The sequence below is a fragment of the Panthera leo genome, chromosome C2 (genome assembly GCF_018350215.1).
Source record: "Panthera leo isolate Ple1 chromosome C2, P.leo_Ple1_pat1.1, whole genome shotgun sequence".
Lineage (NCBI taxonomy): Eukaryota > Metazoa > Chordata > Mammalia > Carnivora > Felidae > Panthera > Panthera leo.
Window position 1 is genome coordinate 113,461,269 of NC_056687.1, and position 20,456 is coordinate 113,481,724.

The window sequence follows — 20,456 nt, forward strand, 5'->3', positions numbered from 1 at the left end:
CTTTTTCTTTTAAACATGCTGAAGCTATTAGTTTCAAATCTAAAGATTGATCATTTTTCTTGATAGAGAACATACATTCTTTCCATCTTCTGTTAATATTATATAACATACCCCAGGAAACTTGCTTATCTGCTCTTTCTTTCTTGTTCAGAATATAACAACAACGAAAATAATTTAGAATTATTATATAGTTCCCTATAACATCACTTAACAAAATAAACCATACCTTGGAAACAATGTGCTTTCTGTAAAATGTGGTGGTCCATTTACCATGTAAAGTCCTTCTGATCCTCGGACTAAAAAAACAAAACAGAACCACCATTAGTTTGTTAATAAATACTCAGTAATCACAAATATTTTATTTTATATTTTATTTCTTTTCTTTCTGAGAGAGAAAGCATGAGCAGAGGAAGGGCAGAGAGAGAGAGGGACAGAGGATCTGAAGCACGCTCTGCACTGACAGCAGCAAGCCCAATTCACGAACCACAAGATCACAACCTGACCCAAAGCTGGACGCTCAACCGACTGAGCCATCCAGGCACCCCACAAATATTTTAAAAAACAAAAAGCTTTCAGTCAAAGTATCAATGAAACTATTAAACATTTCATAAAACTATACAATGTTGGCATTACAAAGGTAAATTTTTCTTAACCCTATTGCACGAAATTATGTAACCCTATTGCTGGGAAACCAATAGGTAATGTCATGGAATGTTTATGTCTCCCCCAAATCCTCATGTTGAAACTCTAACCCCAATGTGATAGTATTTGGAATTGGGGACTTTGAGAAATAATTAGATCATGAGGGTAGGGCCCTCATGAGTGGGATTAGTGCCCTTAGAAGAACAGTCCCAGACCTAGCCAGCTTTCCTTCTGCCGTGTAAAGATACAATAAAGAGTTGGCAGTCTGCAACCTGAAAGAGAGGAAATATTAGAACACAAGGTGGCTGTGTGCTTTATGCAAAACAATAACCTAAAAATATAGAATATATTCAAAGTTCTTAAAGAAAACTAGGCATTATTAATACAATTCTCAAACTAAGAGAACAAGTGGGATGAGACACATTCATTACGAAGTTCCCAAGGACAGTAATATCCTAAAAAATTAAGTGGGAATAAAGTCCAAGATTAAGAACATCTATACAATTAATTATATATTTTTAAATGGCCGAATTAGAAGTTTCTAAAGCTGAATCAAATAAATTGATTCGTTCATTCAACAAATGCTTACTGAGTAAAAAATAAAAACTGCCTCCCAGACCCTCTGTTGAGTACTGGAGATACAATAGGGAGGAAAATCAGACTTGTTCCTGAGCTTATTAACCAAATAGTCAAATACATGGAATGCTGTAAGTGTGCTTAGTGCTACAAAGTAAAGAGATACGGGCTAATCCAGTGATTAATAGGTGAGTTTTGATCTAAAAATGGAAAGTTAGGGAAAGTGTCCTTGAGCACAGGATTTGTGTGCTGAGATGTGAGGGACGAATGGCAGTTAACAAGCAAAGACAACAGTAACAAGTGCAAAACCTCCATGGCAAGAGAGATGACAGAGCAACACAGAAATGGAAAGAGGGCCTTTATGGAAGGAACTGGAGCTGGAGAGGAAAACAGGGTTCAGACCAAGCAGGATCTTATGGCCTAAGTTAGGCAATGTTGGTCTGTAGCCTAAGAATGGTGGGGAACTTCATGGGGTGCCTGGGTGGCTCAGTCGGTTAAGCGTCCGACTTTGGCTCAGGTCATGATCTCGCAGTTCATGAGCCCCACGTTGGGCTCTGTGCTGACAGCTCAGAGCCTGGAGCCTGCTTGGGATTGTGTCTCCCTCTCTCTTTGCCCCTCCCTCACTCGCTCTCTGTCTCTCCCTCTTTCAAAAATAAATAAACACTTAAAAAAAAATGGTGGGGAACTTCAGAAGGGTTTTAGGCAAATTTTGAGAACCACATCTGCATTTTGTAATGGTCAATCTGGTACAAGGTAGAGAATAAACTGGAAGAGAGTTAAGAGTGGATAAGAAAAGACTATTCAAGACAGTTCTGCAGGAATCCTACAGGAGAGCATGGAAACTTGGACTGGGGTGGGCAGTGGAAATGGAGAACGAGTGTGTTTAATTTTAGGAGATAAAATTAGCAGGGCTTGGTGATGAGTTACTATTTTATCAGCTAAAATTCTTGCTAGCAGCAACAGTTTAAGAGCTGAAGAGCAGAAAAACTTTTACTGAGGTTCATGGTTATAATTATATCTGCTTCCTTTTCTGCCAGCTGTTCACAAATATCCCCTTCCTCTCTTTACTGAGAAGGCAGCAAAGTTGGTAAATAGGGGCCACTCTCAGCTCCCTTGTCAAGGGACAGTTCTCATTAACACTGATTTTCTACCTGAGAATTACTAGCTCAATTTTCAGATACTAAAAGTAATATAATTTATAGACCCAAAGTAAATAAAGTTAGCATGAAAGGAAAAGAACCACTGATGAACAAGACAAAAATTGATGTCTTCCTGGAGCCTCCATTCTAATGGAGGGATAGAAAATAAGCAAACATACAACTAAATGAAATTTCTAGTTAGAGATCCAAAAGTATACAAGTAGCTACCATGTTTCTTCATATGCAGAGCACCAGACTGAACTGTCAAACTGTTATAGGTCCTTTGGCCTTGAATGGAATGAATTCTAGCAAAGTGTTCTGCATGTATCACAATCTTTTTTAAGTTTATTTATTTTGAGAGAGTGTGTGTACGCGTGCTCTAGAGTTGCGGAGGGGCAGAGAGACAGGGAGAGAGAATCCCAAGCAGACTCCGTGCTGTCAGCACAGAGCCTGACAAGGGCTCGATCCCACAAACCATGAGATCATGACCTGGGCTGAAACCAAGAGTCAGACACTTAACCAACTGACCCATCCAGGTGCCTGTGCATATATTAAAATCTAAACTCCTTATACTACGGCCTATAAACTTCTATATGATTTGGCCCCTGCACAGTTCTATGGGCTAGGTATTAGGGATTTAAAAAAATGAATCCATCACTGCACTCAAGGTAACGATGTCAAAGGAGCTCAGTCTGTGGCTATGCCTTGAATGAAACACTGAAGTTATCTATTTTAAAAATCTCTAATGACATTAGAAAATTTTGCGCCAGAAAATGTTTTCCTACAAGATTTTAAAACTATGAAGTATAATCCTTTACCATGAAAATTCTCACTTGCTTCTCGGTTTTTTGGTTAAGATCAAATGCAGCACCAATATACTACACAGGCAAAACGATGCTATTTCTCATTACCAAATCATCTGCTGCAATATCATGTATGACACATTCTGATTTAGAAGAAAACAGGCCATTCTTTTCTTAATACTATAATAATGGTTTTAACAAATCTTTATTTGAGGAATTAATCAAAAATGATTTTACCAAACTAGGGAGTTTAGTTACCAGATTACACTTTATTATAAGGGTTACATAAAACCTTGTCAGCCTAATGAGGTCCTCCCACAAGCTGCTGTGGCAACTTAACACATTAAGGACCCTCTTACAGAACTCACATATAGGCCTAGGAAAATAAAACAGCATATCATCAGTGAAGTCCCACTGAAGCTGAAGTGTAATTAGATAATGTGCTATATGATGATGCAATCAAACCATGTTCTATTGCCTTAACTGCCGGCCCTTAGAACATATGCCTGAGGTGACTAGCAAAAAAGAAAAAAGAAAAAAAAAAAAAGCTTTATCGAACTCATCTCAGCTTTTTGTGTTCTCATGAACTTGCAACTAGTGACCTTGGTCCTCTGTATTTGTTGACTTTGCTGTTATCAACAACCACAATGTTTACTTGGGGTAAAATTCAAAGTTTTTGTACATTATACAGTTGACCCTTGAACAACACAGGGGTTAGGGGTATTGAATCCCGCACAACTGAAAATCTGTGAATAACCTGACTCTCCAAAATATTTAACTATTAATAGCCTATAGCTGACCAGAAGTCTTACTGATAACATAAATGGTCAATTAACACATATTTTGTTATATATGCATATATACTATATTCTTACAATACAGTAATTAACTACAGAAAAGAAAAGTGTTATTAAGAAAATCATAAGCAGAGGTGCCTGGGTGGCTCAGTTGGTTAAGCGCCTGACTTTGGCTCAGGTCATGATCTCATGGTTTGTGGGTTCAAGTCCTGCATTAGGCTCAACGCTGATAGCTCGGAGCCTAGAGCCTGCTTCAGATTCTGTGTCTCCCTCTCTTTCTGCCCCTTTCCTGCTTGTGCTTGCTCTCTCTCAAAATAAATAAATAAACATTAAAAATAAATAAAAATAAAAATAATGTTTAAGTGGACCTGCATGGTGCAAACCCATGTTACTCAAGGGTCAATTGGACTAAAGTGGCAACTATATTGCCAAACCCATGAAGGTAGCAGTGGGAATTTCCAGGGTATTCAGGGCAATCAGTACAAGGTTTTCCTTTTCTAAAATTTCTGTTTCATACCTACATACCAAACTAAGACAGGTGGAAAACCCCAAAGGATCTACTATAGACTGAATGATTACCACCCCCCTCATTCATATGTTGAATCTTAATCCTTAAAGTAATGGTACTTGGAGGTAGGCCTTTGGAAGGTAATTAGGTCAGGACAACAGAGCCCTCAAGAATGGGATTAGCACCCTTATGAAAGAGATCCCAGAGAGCTCTTTTGCCCTTTCTGCCCAGCAGTCAATGGCTATCTATGAACCAGGAAGTAGGCTCTCACCAGACACCAAATCTGCCAGTATCTTGATCTTGGACTTCCCAGACTCCAGAAGTGTGGGAAATAAGTGTTTAAGCCAACTACTCTAGGGTATTTTTGCTATTGTAGCTTGAATGGACTAAGACAGGAACAGGAGCAAGGAACAAAAACTACTTAATCCACATTCTTTCATATAGATTGTTAACTCAAAATCTTAAAAGGCAACACTTGACAGAAATGTCAGTGTGAAAAGTGTCACTCTTTCCTGCTCAAGTAGCATTCAGTCTCATGTGGTTTTTACTTCCTGGTTTTAGTTATGTTTCTGGAGAAGCAAAATCTTGAGTCAAATTAATCAAGTGCTTTCAACATGCACATGTTCACATTCTAAATAAAGAACAGTTTTCTTCTTTTTTTTTAAGTTTATTTATTTTGGGAGAGACAGAGTTAGAGTGGGGAAGGGGCAGAAAAAGAGGGAGAATCTCAAGCAGACTCCACACTGTCAGCACAGAGCCCTACATGGGGCTCAAACTTATGAAACTGTGAGATCATGACCTAAGCTGAAATCAAGAGTCAGATGCTTAACCAGATGAACCACCCAGGTGTCCCCAAAACAGTTTTAAAACACAAATCCGCAGGCTTCATGTTCTATGATTCCATTTATTTAACACTCTTGAAATGACAAAATTATCATGATAAAGGACAGATCAGTGGTTGCCAAAGTTTAGAGCTCGAAGGAGATTCTGACTATAAAAGGGTAGCATCTTCTTTATGATAGAGTAGTTCTACACTCCGATAGTGGCGGTTACAGAAATCTATATATGTGACAAAATTTCTTAGTGTGATATACGCACACAAACTGGTGAAATCCAAATAAGGATTTTAAGTTAGTAAATACTACTGTGCCAGCACTAATTTCCTAGTTTTGATAACGTAGTATGGTTATGTAAGATAGTATACAAAGCTAAGTGAAGGATACAGGGGAACTCCTTTTACTGTTTTGCGACTTCTTGTAAGTCTTAAACTGTATCAAGATATAAGGTGTTTTATAAGACCATCATTTTTGGTAGTGCTTGTTCACAATATGGCAAGAAATTAAACCAATCAAAAGTTTGGAAAAAACGTTTTCCAACATTTCTCAAGAATGGATTTGCTTGCAAATACCAGGCAAAAGTGTTACATTAAAAGAAAAAATTGAAGAGACCACGACTTATGTACTAAGGTAAAAACAAATTCCATGAGACAAAAGTACAAAACAGGGCTACTTTAAAACTGGTGATACTGTTGGTCCCCATTCAATTAGACAACCCTTCTTTGTACATGATGCTTTATAATAGATATGTCTATTTTAGGGGAACTAATTATCAATTGAATTCATCATAAAAATCATAATGAGTCACTACAGTCTTGTTCGCACATGTAAATCCCTACTTATATTTATATTCATTTCACACCTCCTTACACAGAAGCAGAACTAGGAGAAAGTGTTGCAAGACGTTTTGGAACCACTAAGATATTTTACTGGATTTAATCAGTTTGAGTAACTTCTACAAGAATAAATGGGTATACAAAGTTTATTAGAAGACACACAAAATCAGATTCTTAACAACATAAACTGTATTTTGACTTAATAAAGGCAAAATAAATATGGATTCAAAAGTTCTTTTCAGTAACTAAAACAATTTTTCTACATATTACTTTCCAATGAGAAATTCATTTTAATTAGAAGTGACTAAATATGAAACAGTGAATACAGTGTAGAGATAGTTTAATATAGTGTACTGAGAGTTGATATGATCCCTTGTTTTTAATGACTTTCCCCTGTTAATCAAAGGGGATCTGGAAATATGTTCTATTAGAAAGAAAAATCTAGAATATGAACAGTTCTCTTCAGTAAAGCAACAAATAAATGCCAGAGTTTCACAAAGAAAAACTATTTTAAAACAATCACATTAAATGTTGCACTTAAATAATATCTTTTAAAAAATTACTAGCCTTGGGGTGCCTGGGTGGCTCAGTCAGTTAAGCATCTGACTCTTGGTTTCAACTCAGGTCATGATCTCACCGTTCTTTAGTTAGATCCTGCATTAGGCTCTGCACAGCACGGGGCCTGCTTGGGATCCTTTCTCCTCCTCTCTCTCTGCCCTTCCCCTGCTCACTCTCTCCCAAAATAAATAAATAAAAACTTTAAAGATTACTAGCCTTTATAGATACTCATATGCCATTTATTGCTCTAGGCCTGACTCAATATGAGAAAACTACTAGGCTTCAACAACAAGGATCCCGTACCAGGGATATGGTGATCATTACAATGGGATACTTTTTCCAACCCTTACATTCAATGAAGTACCTATCAGTGTAGGAAAATGATTCCATTTTGAATCAATTATCTCAATGGTGGCCTCAACCAGGCAAGCTGATTAGACATACGGGTTTCATGTAAGGGCCACTGTTTTACATGCCTGGCATGGACACAGGTCCTACCTTCTAGGAGACTCTAATTTTCCAGGGGGAACTATCCAAGAGTGAGACTATAATTTGGTCCTGGTGATTTGATTAAATATTGATTCAAAGATGAACAAGATCCAGCCAAGCCAAGCCAAAAACAGCCAGCATTGAGACTAGCAAAAAAATGTGCTTTCCTTTGGGGCTATGAGCTAGTTGAATGTAAACCTGGAGAATGTTAGCCTAAGAATGAATTTAATTGAAAAGAAAGCAAGAGCCTAGGGATAAAGAAAAACATTTTTGGAGTCAAGTGAGTACCTGGGTGTAGCAGTACTAAAGCTTTACAATTACATGAGTTTCAAAAAAAAGAAAACTCCCTTTATCACCTACTCTGGCTTTTTGTCATTTTCAGTGAAAAGTTAAGACTGACAGGGGTGCCCGGGTGGCTCAGTTGTTTGGGCATCCGACTTCAGCTCAGGTCATGATCTCACGGTTTATGACTTCGAGCCCCACATCAGGCTCTGTGCTGACAGCTCAGAGCCTGGAGCCTGCTTTGGATTCTGTGTCTCATTCTCTCTCTGACCCTCCCCCACTTGTGCTCTGTCTCTCTCAAATAAATAAATGTAAAAAAAAAATTTTTAAAAAAAGTTGCAACTGACAAAACTTACTGGACAATGTCCAAATTATTCCAAACTCCAAAATCCTGTAAGTCTAAGTGTAAAAAAAAATTTTGGAAGTAAAAATCTATTATTGATTGAAATACCTATACTAACAATTTTTAAAAATTAGTGTGTTCAAGTAAAAGAAAAATGGACCACGGAGTTGAATGATTCAATATAATTCTAATTCTGCCAATTTGCAATGTGAATCTGACCACCTAATCTTTCAGGGCTTCTATGAATATGAGACTATGAGGGATAGACTGACTAGCTAACCTTTAAGCTCTTACCAAGTCCTTAATTTTAAGCATTGTAAGAAAACTGTCACTTTGTTAATATGACTATAAATGAAATGGTTATGCTTCATTAATTTATTCCTCCATCAAACATTTAGAATGTCTATTGTTTACTACACACTGTACCTGGTATTGAGAAGACGGAGATGAGGAAAACTGTGCCCAAGGAGTTTAGTCTAGAAAGGCAGAAAAGCATCTAAACAACTAGATAATTAACCTACGTGATACGTGAAAAAAAAAAAAAAATTCAAGTATATATGAAGTACAAAAATAGCCTGGGAGTGACTGATCGTCTGAGAAGAGTGAGGACAAGAGTATCCAAAGCAGGCTCTGTGCTGACAGCAGCGAGCCCAATGGGGTGCTTGAACTTACGAATCCCCAAGATCATGACCTGACTCCAAGTCAGACGTTCAACTGACAGAGCCACACAGGCGCCCCAGAAATGAATTTTAAAAGATGAAAAGTAAGCCAAATCAAGAGGACCAGGAGTCCTAGACTGAAGTAGATTTTTCAAGGGTTTTGTAAGCAGTCCAATATTGATGGAGCACAATAGGGTGGGGAGCAAAGAAATGAACGCAAAGAGCTTTTCAAGGATTATGAAGGGTTCCACATGCTATGCTAAACAGGATGGAATTTACCCTGTAAACACTGAGCAGCCCCTGTAAAGATTTTTTTCAAATTGAATTTTTTACTTGTATATAATTAACACACAATATTACATTACTTTCAGATAGAAAATTTATCAGATTTTTAAATGTACTGTTTTTTTTAGAGTACAAATAAGCATTCAGTGTTCCAAAACTGTGAATAACATACTAGTTACTTTTAAGAAGCCAGAGAAAAAAATTCATTTAGTTATGTAATTATGCCTTTTAAATAGTATCTGTCTAGCATATTATCTTACAAATTATACTCATTATTTGATAAATACTTGATGACTGAACTGCGGTAGCCAGATTGATATGAGTGGTCATGGTGCTTAATAACAAAGATCTTAAAATGTAGAATGGCAAAAAGTGCAAAAGGTTTCTAAGGTTCCTTTCAAGTTTGGGGACATAACCCCCTTCCTCAAAAGTAAACGACCTTTCTGTTAATGGTGTTTTTCCTTCTGTATAAGCTATCCATGGCTTAATCAAAGCCTCTGTTCTTTTCTCTCCCAATTCCCCTCTATTTGATACTCATGTGAGAATCTCAGCCATTACCCTAACCCAGAGTCTTCCCGGACACAGTCCAAGACTAAGTTAACTATCTTTTATAAAATTGTAAACTCTGCCTCCAATCCAAAATCTCAGGAATCCGGTAATAATCAGATTCTAAAATACTCATAAACACTTCAACATCAAACGTTGCCATCATTTCCATAATGCTCACTGCCACGACCCCAGACCACACTTTCATCACTTTAAACCTACGCTACCACAGCTCCACTCTATTTGATCCTACTAATTTCATTAAAGCAAAGAGCACAGAATTTGGTACTACTTAAATTCAGGTGTATTTAATGTGTGTGCGCATTCTAGCCATTTGTTTATGTTTGTTCTTTATTACAGAACTCAATGACTTCTGTCAACAAGATCTGTCACCACATAAGAGTACGTATAAAACCCGTGTTTGCAGACCCGGGGTAACAAATTCAACCCGCACTTTCTGTTCTTATCTCTCGTCCGCAACTCCAGTGGAATCTGAAGCGACAGGGAGTAATGATGGACGGGCAAAAGGGAGGGGAATGCTGAAGCCCAGAGGCTGGGGCCTCACTTCCGATTGCCACGCTACACCAAGCAACCCACAAGACCCTCTGGCTCTTCCATAGTCCACAAGGAAAGGTGGAGCAGACGCCAGTGCTTCTCGGGTAATCCCCAAAAGCAAAGACACAAGAGGAAAATGCTCCGAAAAAGTCTCTTACTCGTTCAGGACTCACCTGTCAGTAGTGGCGTGGAAGGCGCCATCTTGTCCCGGAAAGAGAAACCCATGCGCTGGGGTCAGAGTTCACGAGGGCCAAACCCGGCCCCTACACGTCTCCACAGGCGTGGAGACAGCGCATAGCTGTTTCCGGTATCACGAGCCTCGGGGCCAATTCACTTCCGGTGGGAGACGGCAGTAGAAAAAGGAGTCTGAACGCGCACGCGCAGCTCTGGGGCAACACTTTAAAGAGCACCGCGGGAGGGACTACTGCTCGTGCGCCAGCCTTTGCCCTCCCCTCTCCCTCTTTTACAGCAGGCGGAGTCCGCACTTCCGCGGGGCGGAGTCCGTCCAGTGCTGACGTTGGCAGCCGAACCCGAAGTAGTTCGAGGCTACGGGCAGCGTTGCTCGGTTGTTGCGTTGCGTTTCCTTCCTCTTTCACTCCACGCTCCCGGCGGCGTCCAGAGCGGCGGCGCGAGAATATCCCGGCGGCCTGCTTGTCGTCCCGCGTGTCCGCTTCTCGGCCGGCCAGTCCGGCGTCGTCAGTCAGTCGGCGGCCCGACGCCCCGCTTGCGCTCGGCACCCGAGTTCGCCTCGCTCAGGCCCAGCGGCCGGAGCTAGCGCCCCGCCTGAGAGCCTTCTAGCTCCGGCAGCGCAGGCACCCGGATCAGAGCGTCGCAGCGGCCCGAGGGGAGGCGAGCTAGCGAGTCTAAGGGGTGGCTGAGGCAGGTGGTGGCGCCGTGAAGATGGTCGCCAAGCAGCGAATCCGTATGGCCAACGAGAAGCACAGCAAGAACATCACCCAGCGGGGCAACGTCGCCAAGACTTCGGTAAGGAAAGAGCAGGCGCCCGTCCGTCCCGCAGCCGGGGTTCAGGCCCGGGTCCTAGGATCGAGTTCTCCCCAGGCCGGAGGCCACGAGCTGGACGCTAAGTTGGCGGGGCGGGGCAGGGCAGGGGGGAGGGTGGTTCGGGTAGGTGGGTGCCTGAAGCTAGGCGGTTCGGGAACGGAGGGCAAACCTGTGAGGGGACCTGGAAACCTGGCCCGCGGTGTAGGCTGCAGGAGCCCGGGATCGGATTGGGTTTTTGCATTTGAAATGGGACTTTCCGTTTTTGCAGAGAAATGCCCCCGAAGAGAAGGCGTCTGTAGGACCCTGGTTATTGGCTCTCTTCATTTTTGTCGTTTGTGGTTCTGGTAAGTGTTTTGGGGCTACCATCGGGTAGGGCATTGGATGTCGGGTTTGGGATGACGTGGTGACCCATCAGTGGTGAATCCTACCCGCGTAGTTCTCAACCCACCTGCTGGGAGCTCCACATAAGTGTCTCTCGTCTGAACCGAATTACTTGTCCCACATATGCACAGAGGGTGGTGCTCCAGAAACTTCTCATAGCTTGATTTGTGCTCACAGGAGATCAGAAAAGGAGGTCAGATCTTCAGTTTGTAATGATCAAGTTGGAAGAAATTTAGACCAAAACAAAAAAACCTCACGGAATGAGAATTTAGAATGTTTTGCAAGCATATTATGAATATATTTGCAAAAAACTTACGAACATGATGTATATGTGGACGTTGAACTGAATTTAACGTGTCCCAAAATCTAATGTTTTTATGGCAAAAATGGGTATATTTTGTAAAGTAAAGCTCGTGCGAAGAATTGGTTGGGTATAGAGGAAATGTACCTGATTGGTAACTTAGTGTAGGAGACAAATGTTTTTAGATTAATTAAAGAAACGTTTGACATATGGGAGGAAAAATAAGTTATCAGGTCAGCCTGCTATTAAAGTAATAGATTCCTGCCTGTGCAAATTGATTACAGAATATTTTTCTTCTTTTCATTTATTATTTCAATATGCAAACTGTTCATATTGTTTCTGTTTTTTATATTCTGACATTCTAAAGTTACTGAGGTTTTTCTTAAACGTTTCACTTCGCCTGCTTCCTAAACTTACTAGTTGGCCAAGAGCCAAGCAATTTATATAACCTAAAGATTATTCAATTTCAGCTTTGTGAGAATGAGGAAACATGGTTATATTATAGGCCAGGCCTTAGAAGGACACTTAATATTTTGGGGATAAATCAAAATAATTCTATGCTAGAAAAACCTGTTTGCTTTGGTGCTTTAAGCTTTTTCTAAAATGATTGTGTATTGCAAAATCTATTGGACAGTTAGACATAGAATTCAGAAAAGCTGAAAAAAATAACTCATGGACATTGAATTGGTTTATTAGGGTAGGCTTGTCTTCACTTCTTCAATGAAGTTACATAGCATTTGCAAGTAATTTTAAGGGTGCTCTTGGATTCTCATGAAGTACCTTAATAAATATTTGCTAGTTGTCATTCCTATTTTATTCAAAGTATGCTTACTAAAACATTTGTTCTTTCTTTTTACAGCAATTTTCCAGATTATTCAAAGTATCAGGATGGGCATGTGAAGTGACTGACCTTAAGATGTTTCCATTCTCCTGTGAATTTTAACTTGAACTCATTCCTGATGTTTGATACCCTGGTTAAAAACAATTCAGTAAAGCATCCTGCCTCAGAATGACTTTTCATATCATCCTTCATTTGTCATTCCAAGGTTTCTCCATGAGTCATTCCAAGTTTTCTAGTCCATACCACAGTGCCTTGCAAAAGCAACACATGAATAAAGCAATAAAATTTGATTATTAAGCTATAGTAGTGGACCCTAGTTATTCAGTCAGTAAAGAGTAAGTTTTCTTAATGTGGTTGTTAAAACCCTATCCAGTATAGATAGATAATTAGATTAAATCTATGTAGACAGAGTCTAGATTTTGTTAACCCTAATGTGTATATGCAATTAGTTTAATTTAAAATTTGGAGTCATGGTTTTTATATAGTTAGGCACTTTATTACTATATCTTGAAAGCACACTCCCATATAGGGTAATGTCACTGTCCTGTAATAAAGTGCTTATAAATGGAACAACTACACAGTTAGCCTCGTTTTCCCATAATCTTTAGCACCTAAAATTTTTTAAAAGCTTCTAAATGCCTAATATAAAAGGAGATGCTTATAGCTACAATATCTATTTTAACAATATTATTTCTATTACACTACCTTGGATTTTGCATGAGTAGTTATACTAATGTAAAATGCCATAAGAAAACTTGGTTGAGCGTTTTGTAACTTAATCAGTAACTTCAGTTTCACTAAAAGCTACCATGTGGAGTAAAGTCAGGGAAAGTTTGTTTATGTCACCATTGATTTTACCATAATTAATATATCAAAGGGGTCTACTATGCTAGACAATATTTTGGGGAAAAATACTACTAAAAATGGATGTTTCATCAGGACATCCTGATGAGTCTAATGTGCCATAAGACATCTTAGCACGTTAATAGCACTTTTAATACCAAAAAGGCACATCAACTAAAAAGTTACTTCGTTTGGAAATAATTTTCTGGGTTTATGATTAAAATTTTGGTAGGGCACTAGATACATCAGACTAAAGTGCCATCTGGAATCAAATGGATTTGCTGATAAGGATCAGTCTTTAGTCTTCCCTTTGTTGTATAATTTTATAGGTTATGATTGATCAAAGTTTCTTTTTACTAATGGTAAGGGTGAGAAGGCAGGTTTTAGGTTTTCTGATACTGTTGAAAATTGTAAGTTTTGGCTGTTTACTTAGCCATAACTTGATTAAAAAAACAAACAAACCTGAGAGGTGTCTATGTATCAATGAATTGGAAAGAAAGCTGCTTGTTTGCTTTAATTGCCTCAGGATATCTCTTTTAAAATAAGCTGTTTTAAGAGGAACAGAAGGGAAATCTACCTAGTCATACACATTGTGAACCTCAGAGTTTCTGATACCCCTCAATATAGGGGACGAGTGAGGGAGAGGAGTAGTTAAGGATGCTTAGGAACTTGACTACTCTAAAACAGGAAAGGAAGGAATCAGCTGACCTTGGGCCAGCAGGTTTTTATCTGCAGTTACCTGCCTTTCTCACCCAGGAAATAAACACTTGTTTCCCTATGAAGCAAGTGTCTTGATTGACTAATTCTATTTTATTATAACTTTAAAAATGAAAGTTACTGTTCTAAATTTATAGCAGGTGCCTTATTCTTTGCTTTGAGTCAAACCATTCCGTATAAAAATTTCCCTTGGTTTACTATAAATAATTGGCTTTAAGATGTTAGGGTTTTGTTTTTTTTTTTAAGTTGTACAATGTCTTTATTGATTTGACTGTTAAATTGCTACAGCTAGCAATCATTTTACATATGTAAAGTTGCATTCCTTTTGTATTTCATGTGTGATTTCCTAATTGAGTACATTTTATATTAAGGATGGATTATGCATGTTTGGGTCAATGAAAGCTATGTCTTGATTTATCCTTTAAAAATAAAGTTCCCAGAATATTTGATTCCTTCTGAAAGGAAATGATTTTACAGATTTCTTATCTGAGTGTACTTTTTATAGTTAATAGAAAATTAAAGAATGCTTAGTATTATGTTGTACTTGAGTTAAAAGAACTGGTACCCAGAGACTCAGATTAAAAACTTATAACTGGAAATAGGTAGCAAGAAAAACATTAAAAGTATAGGGGTGCCTGAGTGGCTTGGTGAATTAAGCGGCTGACTCTTGATAGCAGCTCAGGTCATTATCTTATGGTTCATGAAATCCAGCCCTGTCTTGGGCTCCATACCGACAATGCAGAGCCTGCTTGGGATTCTCTCTTTCCCTCTCTCTCTGCCCCCTTCCCTGCTTGCACACTTGCGCTAGCCTGCTCTCAAAATAAAAGTAAATTTTAAAAAAAGGAAAACATGAAAAGCACAGTGAATTAAATACTTCTCCACCTAAGATTTACCCTCATCTCATTATCATTCAAGAAGTCTCATTCAAGGAAAAATCACAGTTCTTTTGATCTCCCTTTCCCAATTGAATTTGGTGTCATCCAGTGTTGAACATAGTATGATGATGCTTTGTTGGGGGTTGTCTACACTGTGTCCAATTACGCTTTGTAACTTAGGTATAACGTTTCAAGGAGTTGTTCAGGATTTCACTGTATCTGTTGGGTTGTATGTAATGTTGCTCAGAATAACCAAGTGGGCTTCCAGAATGTGGAAAGATTTTCATTGTAACAGGATGTTTTGTAATGGGCTTTGACTTACTTGGAAGAAGTGTGTGTGCTCAACTGCAGGGTGGTCGCTCTTACTGATATTTGTGGTGTTTTGCTGGCATAAAGGAGGACCCTGTAGAGGTGGATTATGCTCTTGGGAGGTTCATCAAAATTTTATTGCTCTTAGAGCATCTGAAATTTAGAACATCAAATTTTCTAATTAGAAATTCTTTTGAAATTTGATTTGTCTTTACCTACCTTTAACTTACTGTTTTAGATGCAAACCAGAACTTCAAGAAGCAGGAGTTGGGTTCAACAGCAAATTCTTTGTAACTCCCTTAGAGAACCCTTTCCTATCTAAACTTCATCCCACTGTAGCTACTTGTACTGCTTTATCTTCAAGTTGAATTAGGAGAAAAATGTCCTAATTTGAAAAGAGTACGAATGAGCAGTAAAAGGCTAGAAGTCACGCTGAAGGGGAAAACTCAACTGTCAGGACTTGGATATTACAGAATCATAAATATGGAAAGGACATAAGCAATTTAGTCCAATCGCATTTATTCAATGAATATTGAGTAACTTATGTGCCAGATATCGAGTTAGAGCTGTGAAAACAGTCCCAAAGTGAAAACCGTAATTGTGGTCAGTATTTCAAAGGAAAAGTAAAACCAGATAAATGGTGTCTGCTCTCACAAAGCTAGCTGAGGCAGAGCAGAAACTAGAACCAAGGTTTCCAGACTCAACTGTACCCTAGAGAAACCATAGGAATGATTGCAAAACGTCTATACAGAGCACTTCTGTTTTCACGAGCTCTTTACTTCTGCATTTAGAAAAAAAATCTTAATGAAAAAAAAAATGTTTTTGCATGTTGCCAATTCAAAGAAGAAAAAAAACTTGTCCTTTTATAGATGCAATTTCTTTTGAAAATGAATTTAAGTGACAATTTTACTATTGATGTTTCCTGTATAGCACAAAAATAGATCAAATCAGTAATGTTATCCACTGTAACATATTCAAGAGTACATTTTTAACAAATATTTTGCTATATATTCTTCTGTATTTTGTTTTAAAATTTTCATCTGTGATGTTGAAAAATCTTACTTGATAGTCTGGTAGCCAAAAATAAATGCAGTCATGTGCCCTCCATAGATTCTTTTTATTACAAAATTTCAGTGAATAAACCATGTGTGACTTTTTTGTTTTTACCATGTACAAACTTCTACTTTGGGATGTAGATAGAAAAAATCTGCAAATTTAAATAAAACTATGATTTCAAGGTCATTAAAACAGGTTTTTCTTCTTTTCTCACTGTTGTGAAGAAAGTCTGGACCAGGAGAATGAAAATAATTGATTTTAGAGCCAGAAAGGAACTTTAGAAATTATCTTGATTAGTAGCCCCTTTATTTTATGTTTGAGGAAATTATGGCCTAGAGAAGTTCTCTTTCCCATCACCAATAATGAATCAGTAGCAGAACAAGGATTAGAAAGTAATTCTGATTCTTTAGGAATATCTTATTTTATTTTAGATTACATGTTAATCTCAGAAAACCCCATAAGTGTACTGTGAAGGCAAAATCTGAATATTTACTAAACTTCAATGGCTTCCCACTGCCATTGGAATCAAATAACTCTTTAAGCTCTGATTTTCGGGAGACTTCACAACATGGTCCAACCTACCTTTTCAGCTTTGGCCCCCTCACTCTCCCACTTCTCTCCATTGCCAAGTTAGCCCCCAAAGTCTGCTTTCATTTTTCAAATACCTTGTGCTCTGTTTTTGCTCATTTCCCCTACATTACAATACTACCTATTCACAAAGTCTAGCTTAAATCCACCCACCCCCCCACCGTGAAGTCTTCTCTTATGGAAATTAGAAACACTTTCTTTGGGATTGTTGACTCTGAACCAGTTAGCATTTATTATGTTGCCATGTTTATTAGTTTTGTTTGCTTAGTTTCTCAGCTAGAGTATAGAATCCTTAAGAGAAACAATATTTTTATTTCTTTTTCATTCTTTTTTCATCTCCCATCACCACCCTCAAGGTGAATATGCAACTTTACACACATGGAGTTCAACATTTAAAAAAAATTTTTTTTAGTGTTTGTTTATTCTTGAGAGAGAGGGAGACACAGAATCCGAAGCAGGCTCCAGGCTCTGAGCTGTCAGCCCAGAGCCTAATGGGGGGCTCGAACTCATGAACTGTGAGATCATGACCTAAGCCAAAGTCAAATGCATAACCAACTGAGCCACCCAGGTGCCCCTTAGGTGAGTGATAAAAGAGGGCACTGGAGGCCCTATCATATCAGAATAATCTTTAAAGTAAGAACATGTCTTGTGAAATAATCTTCCTGGTACAACAGTCACCCCAACTACTTCCAGTCTTGGCCACCTCTGCTTAACGGCTGGGCTTAGCACCAGAGTACAGTCCACCTTTGAAACGGACTCTCTCAGGATACACTTGATATTTAGAAATAAGTCAACAGTGGTATTTGTCCTTCGGGCATATTTGAGAACTGCTCGTTATGAGTGTCCTTGAGAAAACCATTATAAGTGCTGTATAAAGAAAGCTGACACCTCACCACACCTGTCTGTCCAGTTATAAGGAAAGAGTCAGACAACCATGCTGTTCAGAGAAGGTGCCTGGGGGCTGTCAGCTGCCCTCTGTCCTGGGCCCCATCCCAGAGCATAGGAAGGAACAAGGATGTCACAGGAGGTGCGCCTTTCCCCAAATCAGACCACAAACCCAGAAGGCTTTGCTTCTCCCAAACCAGATCCAGTCCATGAAAGGGACAGCTTGTTCTCTTCGCAAGGAAATTCCCTCCAGCAAGGCCACACCACACAGACTAGCATTTATGATGTCATGTGGTCACCAAACCAGATCTCATCCATTGGGCAAAGGAGACTCTCAGGGCCCATCTGGGAAAAGGCCATCCATGCAGCCATGTGGAGCTCTGGACAACCACTTAACTCTTGACACCCAGTTGTGCCATGGGACCAGGGTGAACCACGAAGACGCTGCGAGTTTGTTTTCTGCCTGACACTTGCACCATTTAATGAACAACTATAGATGCCAAGGCACGAATGCATCTGGGGTTCAGACAGATTATAATTTCTGACAAAGCCCAAATGACAAAGATAAAGAAACCCTGGCAGTATCCAAGCGTATTTCTACCTAGCTCCAGTCCTGGTTACTTATACACAACCTCCTGTTAATTACAGGTGGATTACATGGAGAAGGGAGGTGTAATAGTCCTTTCTGCTTGACTGAGAACAGCATCAGATTGCTCTTCAAGGGAAAAGCTGGCTCCGTCAGTGGACTATGCAACTCTTGATCATGGGGTTGTGGGTTCAAGCCCCACACTGGGTGTAGAAATTACTTAAAAATAAAATCTAAAAAAAAAAAAAAAAAAAAAAAGAATGCTTTTCAAGGCCAGATCCCTTTCTTCGCTGAACATTATGTGAAAGTCCACCTGCACTTTCCAAGTACACACAGGGAAAGTGGACCAGCAGAGTTTAATACCCAGCCTAGGTCAATGGTCTAATCTATTAATCACAGTGTGGCAGGGGGACCCACAGAAACCTGGAAGCCTATTAGGAATACAGACTCTTGGGCCCCACCCAAGTCCCACTGAATCAGAATTTTCATTGTCACGGGATCCTTAGGTAATTCATATACATTAAACTTTGAGAAGTGTTGAAGAGATCTCAGAGTTCTGGTTCCCTGGCCATAAACAAATACCCAATCTCCTTGGGCTTCATTCTCTTTGCCTACTGAAAAGGAACCACTTAACCCTCCCATTTCATGCAACTGTTATGAAACCTCATGATAGTAAAAGCACTTTGAAAAGCTAAAATACTCTATGTAAATAAGATTCACTAGCTTTGTGAACTGCAAACAGAAGCCATCTCTGATAGGGTGAGGGGCCTTCCTCACTGAAAACAGAAAGTAACACTAGCCTCTGTATTTGACTTGGCAGGAAATCACCTGTTTCTTAGGATCACTTGCTATTTATGCATTTTGAACTATAATTTTACTTTCCCAAAGTTCTGCCTTCTGAACAGTCTCTTAAAACTTATGGGACTGTGAATCCTATCCAGCTAATTAGGAATGCGATAAGATCGATCACATTTGGAAACTTGAAGAGAATCCAGAGTGTACCCTGGTCTCAAAGACCGCTTGTGACACAGGTATCCCTGCTTTCGAGGCTCTTGTGACATCCCTTTTATCATCCCACAACAAAATTGCCATTTCTGGGGAAGTACAGAGGGCACACTTGCAGGTAATGCTACCTCCAGTGTGAAAAGGGTGCTTGGTAAATATATAGACTCTGAAATTTGTCCTTAAAAAAGACCTGAATCCATGTAAAGAGAAAACAGAAAAACGTTTAGAAAAAGATATATAGACTTTGATTTGATACCTTCACTCATTAAGAAAATATTTTAAAATATTTTTTAATGTTTATTTATTTCTGAGAGAGAGACAGAGTGGGAGTGGGAAGGGGCGGGGAGAGAGGGGAACACAGAATCCAATGCAGGCTCCAGGCTCTGAGCTGTCAGCACAGAGCCTGACATGGGGCTTGAACTCACGAACCATGAGATCATGACCTGAGCTGAAGTCAGTCACTTAGCCAGCTAAGCCACCCAGGTGTCCCTACCTTCACTCATTTTAAAGATAAACTTAGGGTAGCCTGGGTGGCTCTCAGTTAAGTGTCCAGCTCTCGATTTTGGCTCAAGTCATGATCCCATGGTTGTGGGATTGACCCCTGCATCGGGCTCCATTCTGAGCATAAAGTTGCTTAGGATTCTCTCTCTCCCTCCCCCCCATCTCCCTCTCTCTCTCTCTCTCTCTCCATCTCTGCCCCTCCCCTGCTTGTGTGCTCTCTCTCTCTCTCAAAATAAATAAATGAACATTAAAAAAAAGAAGAAATTTAGGGCACCTTGGTAGCTCAGTCAGTTGAACGTCCCACTCTTGGTTTCAGCTCAGGTCATGATCTCATGGTTTCGTGATTCGCTAACAGCAAGGAGCCTGCTTGGGATTCCCTCTCTCTCCCTCTCTCTCTGCCCCTCCCCTACTCATGCTGTCTCTGTCTCTCTCAAAATAAATAAGTCAAATGAAAAAAATAATAATAAACCTACATTTTTACAGGAAAGTTACAAAGATAGTACAGAAATTTCCTTTACCCCTTCACTCAGCTTCCCCTATTGTAAATATCTTACATAACCATGATACACTTGTTAAAACTAAGAAATTAACACTGAAGCAATACTATTAACTAAATTGCAACTCTTTGGATTTCACCAGTTTTCCCACTATGTCCCTTTTGTGTTTTAGAATCTAGTCCAAGCTGCTACCACATGTTACTTTAGCCTTCACC

The 20,456-nt window shown here is 39.3% G+C and overlaps 2 protein-coding genes across 2 annotated transcripts in view; one reads left to right on the top strand and one right to left on the bottom strand.

Moving 5' to 3' along the window:
- EIF2A (eukaryotic translation initiation factor 2A) overlaps positions 1-10,181 on the bottom strand; it is a 30,175-nt gene extending 19,994 nt beyond the window's left edge. Inside the window, exons 1-2 of the mRNA XM_042903710.1 lie at positions 10,028-10,181; positions 227-296 (exon numbers count right to left, since the gene is read on the bottom strand). Coding sequence (XP_042759644.1) covers positions 227-296; positions 10,028-10,079 — 122 coding nt within the window. The 5' untranslated portion in view covers positions 10,080-10,181. The remainder of the gene's footprint in view (positions 1-226; positions 297-10,027) is intronic.
- Positions 10,182-10,395: 214 nt separating this feature from the next.
- Positions 10,396-14,400, top strand: SERP1 (stress associated endoplasmic reticulum protein 1). The gene is made up of 3 exons (XM_042903714.1): positions 10,396-10,838; positions 11,125-11,200; positions 12,398-14,400. The coding sequence occupies exons 1-3, from the start codon at positions 10,755-10,757 to the stop codon at positions 12,436-12,438; spliced, it is 201 nt and encodes a 66-aa protein (XP_042759648.1). The 5' UTR covers positions 10,396-10,754; the 3' UTR covers positions 12,439-14,400.
- Positions 14,401-20,456: the final 6,056 nt, after the last annotated feature.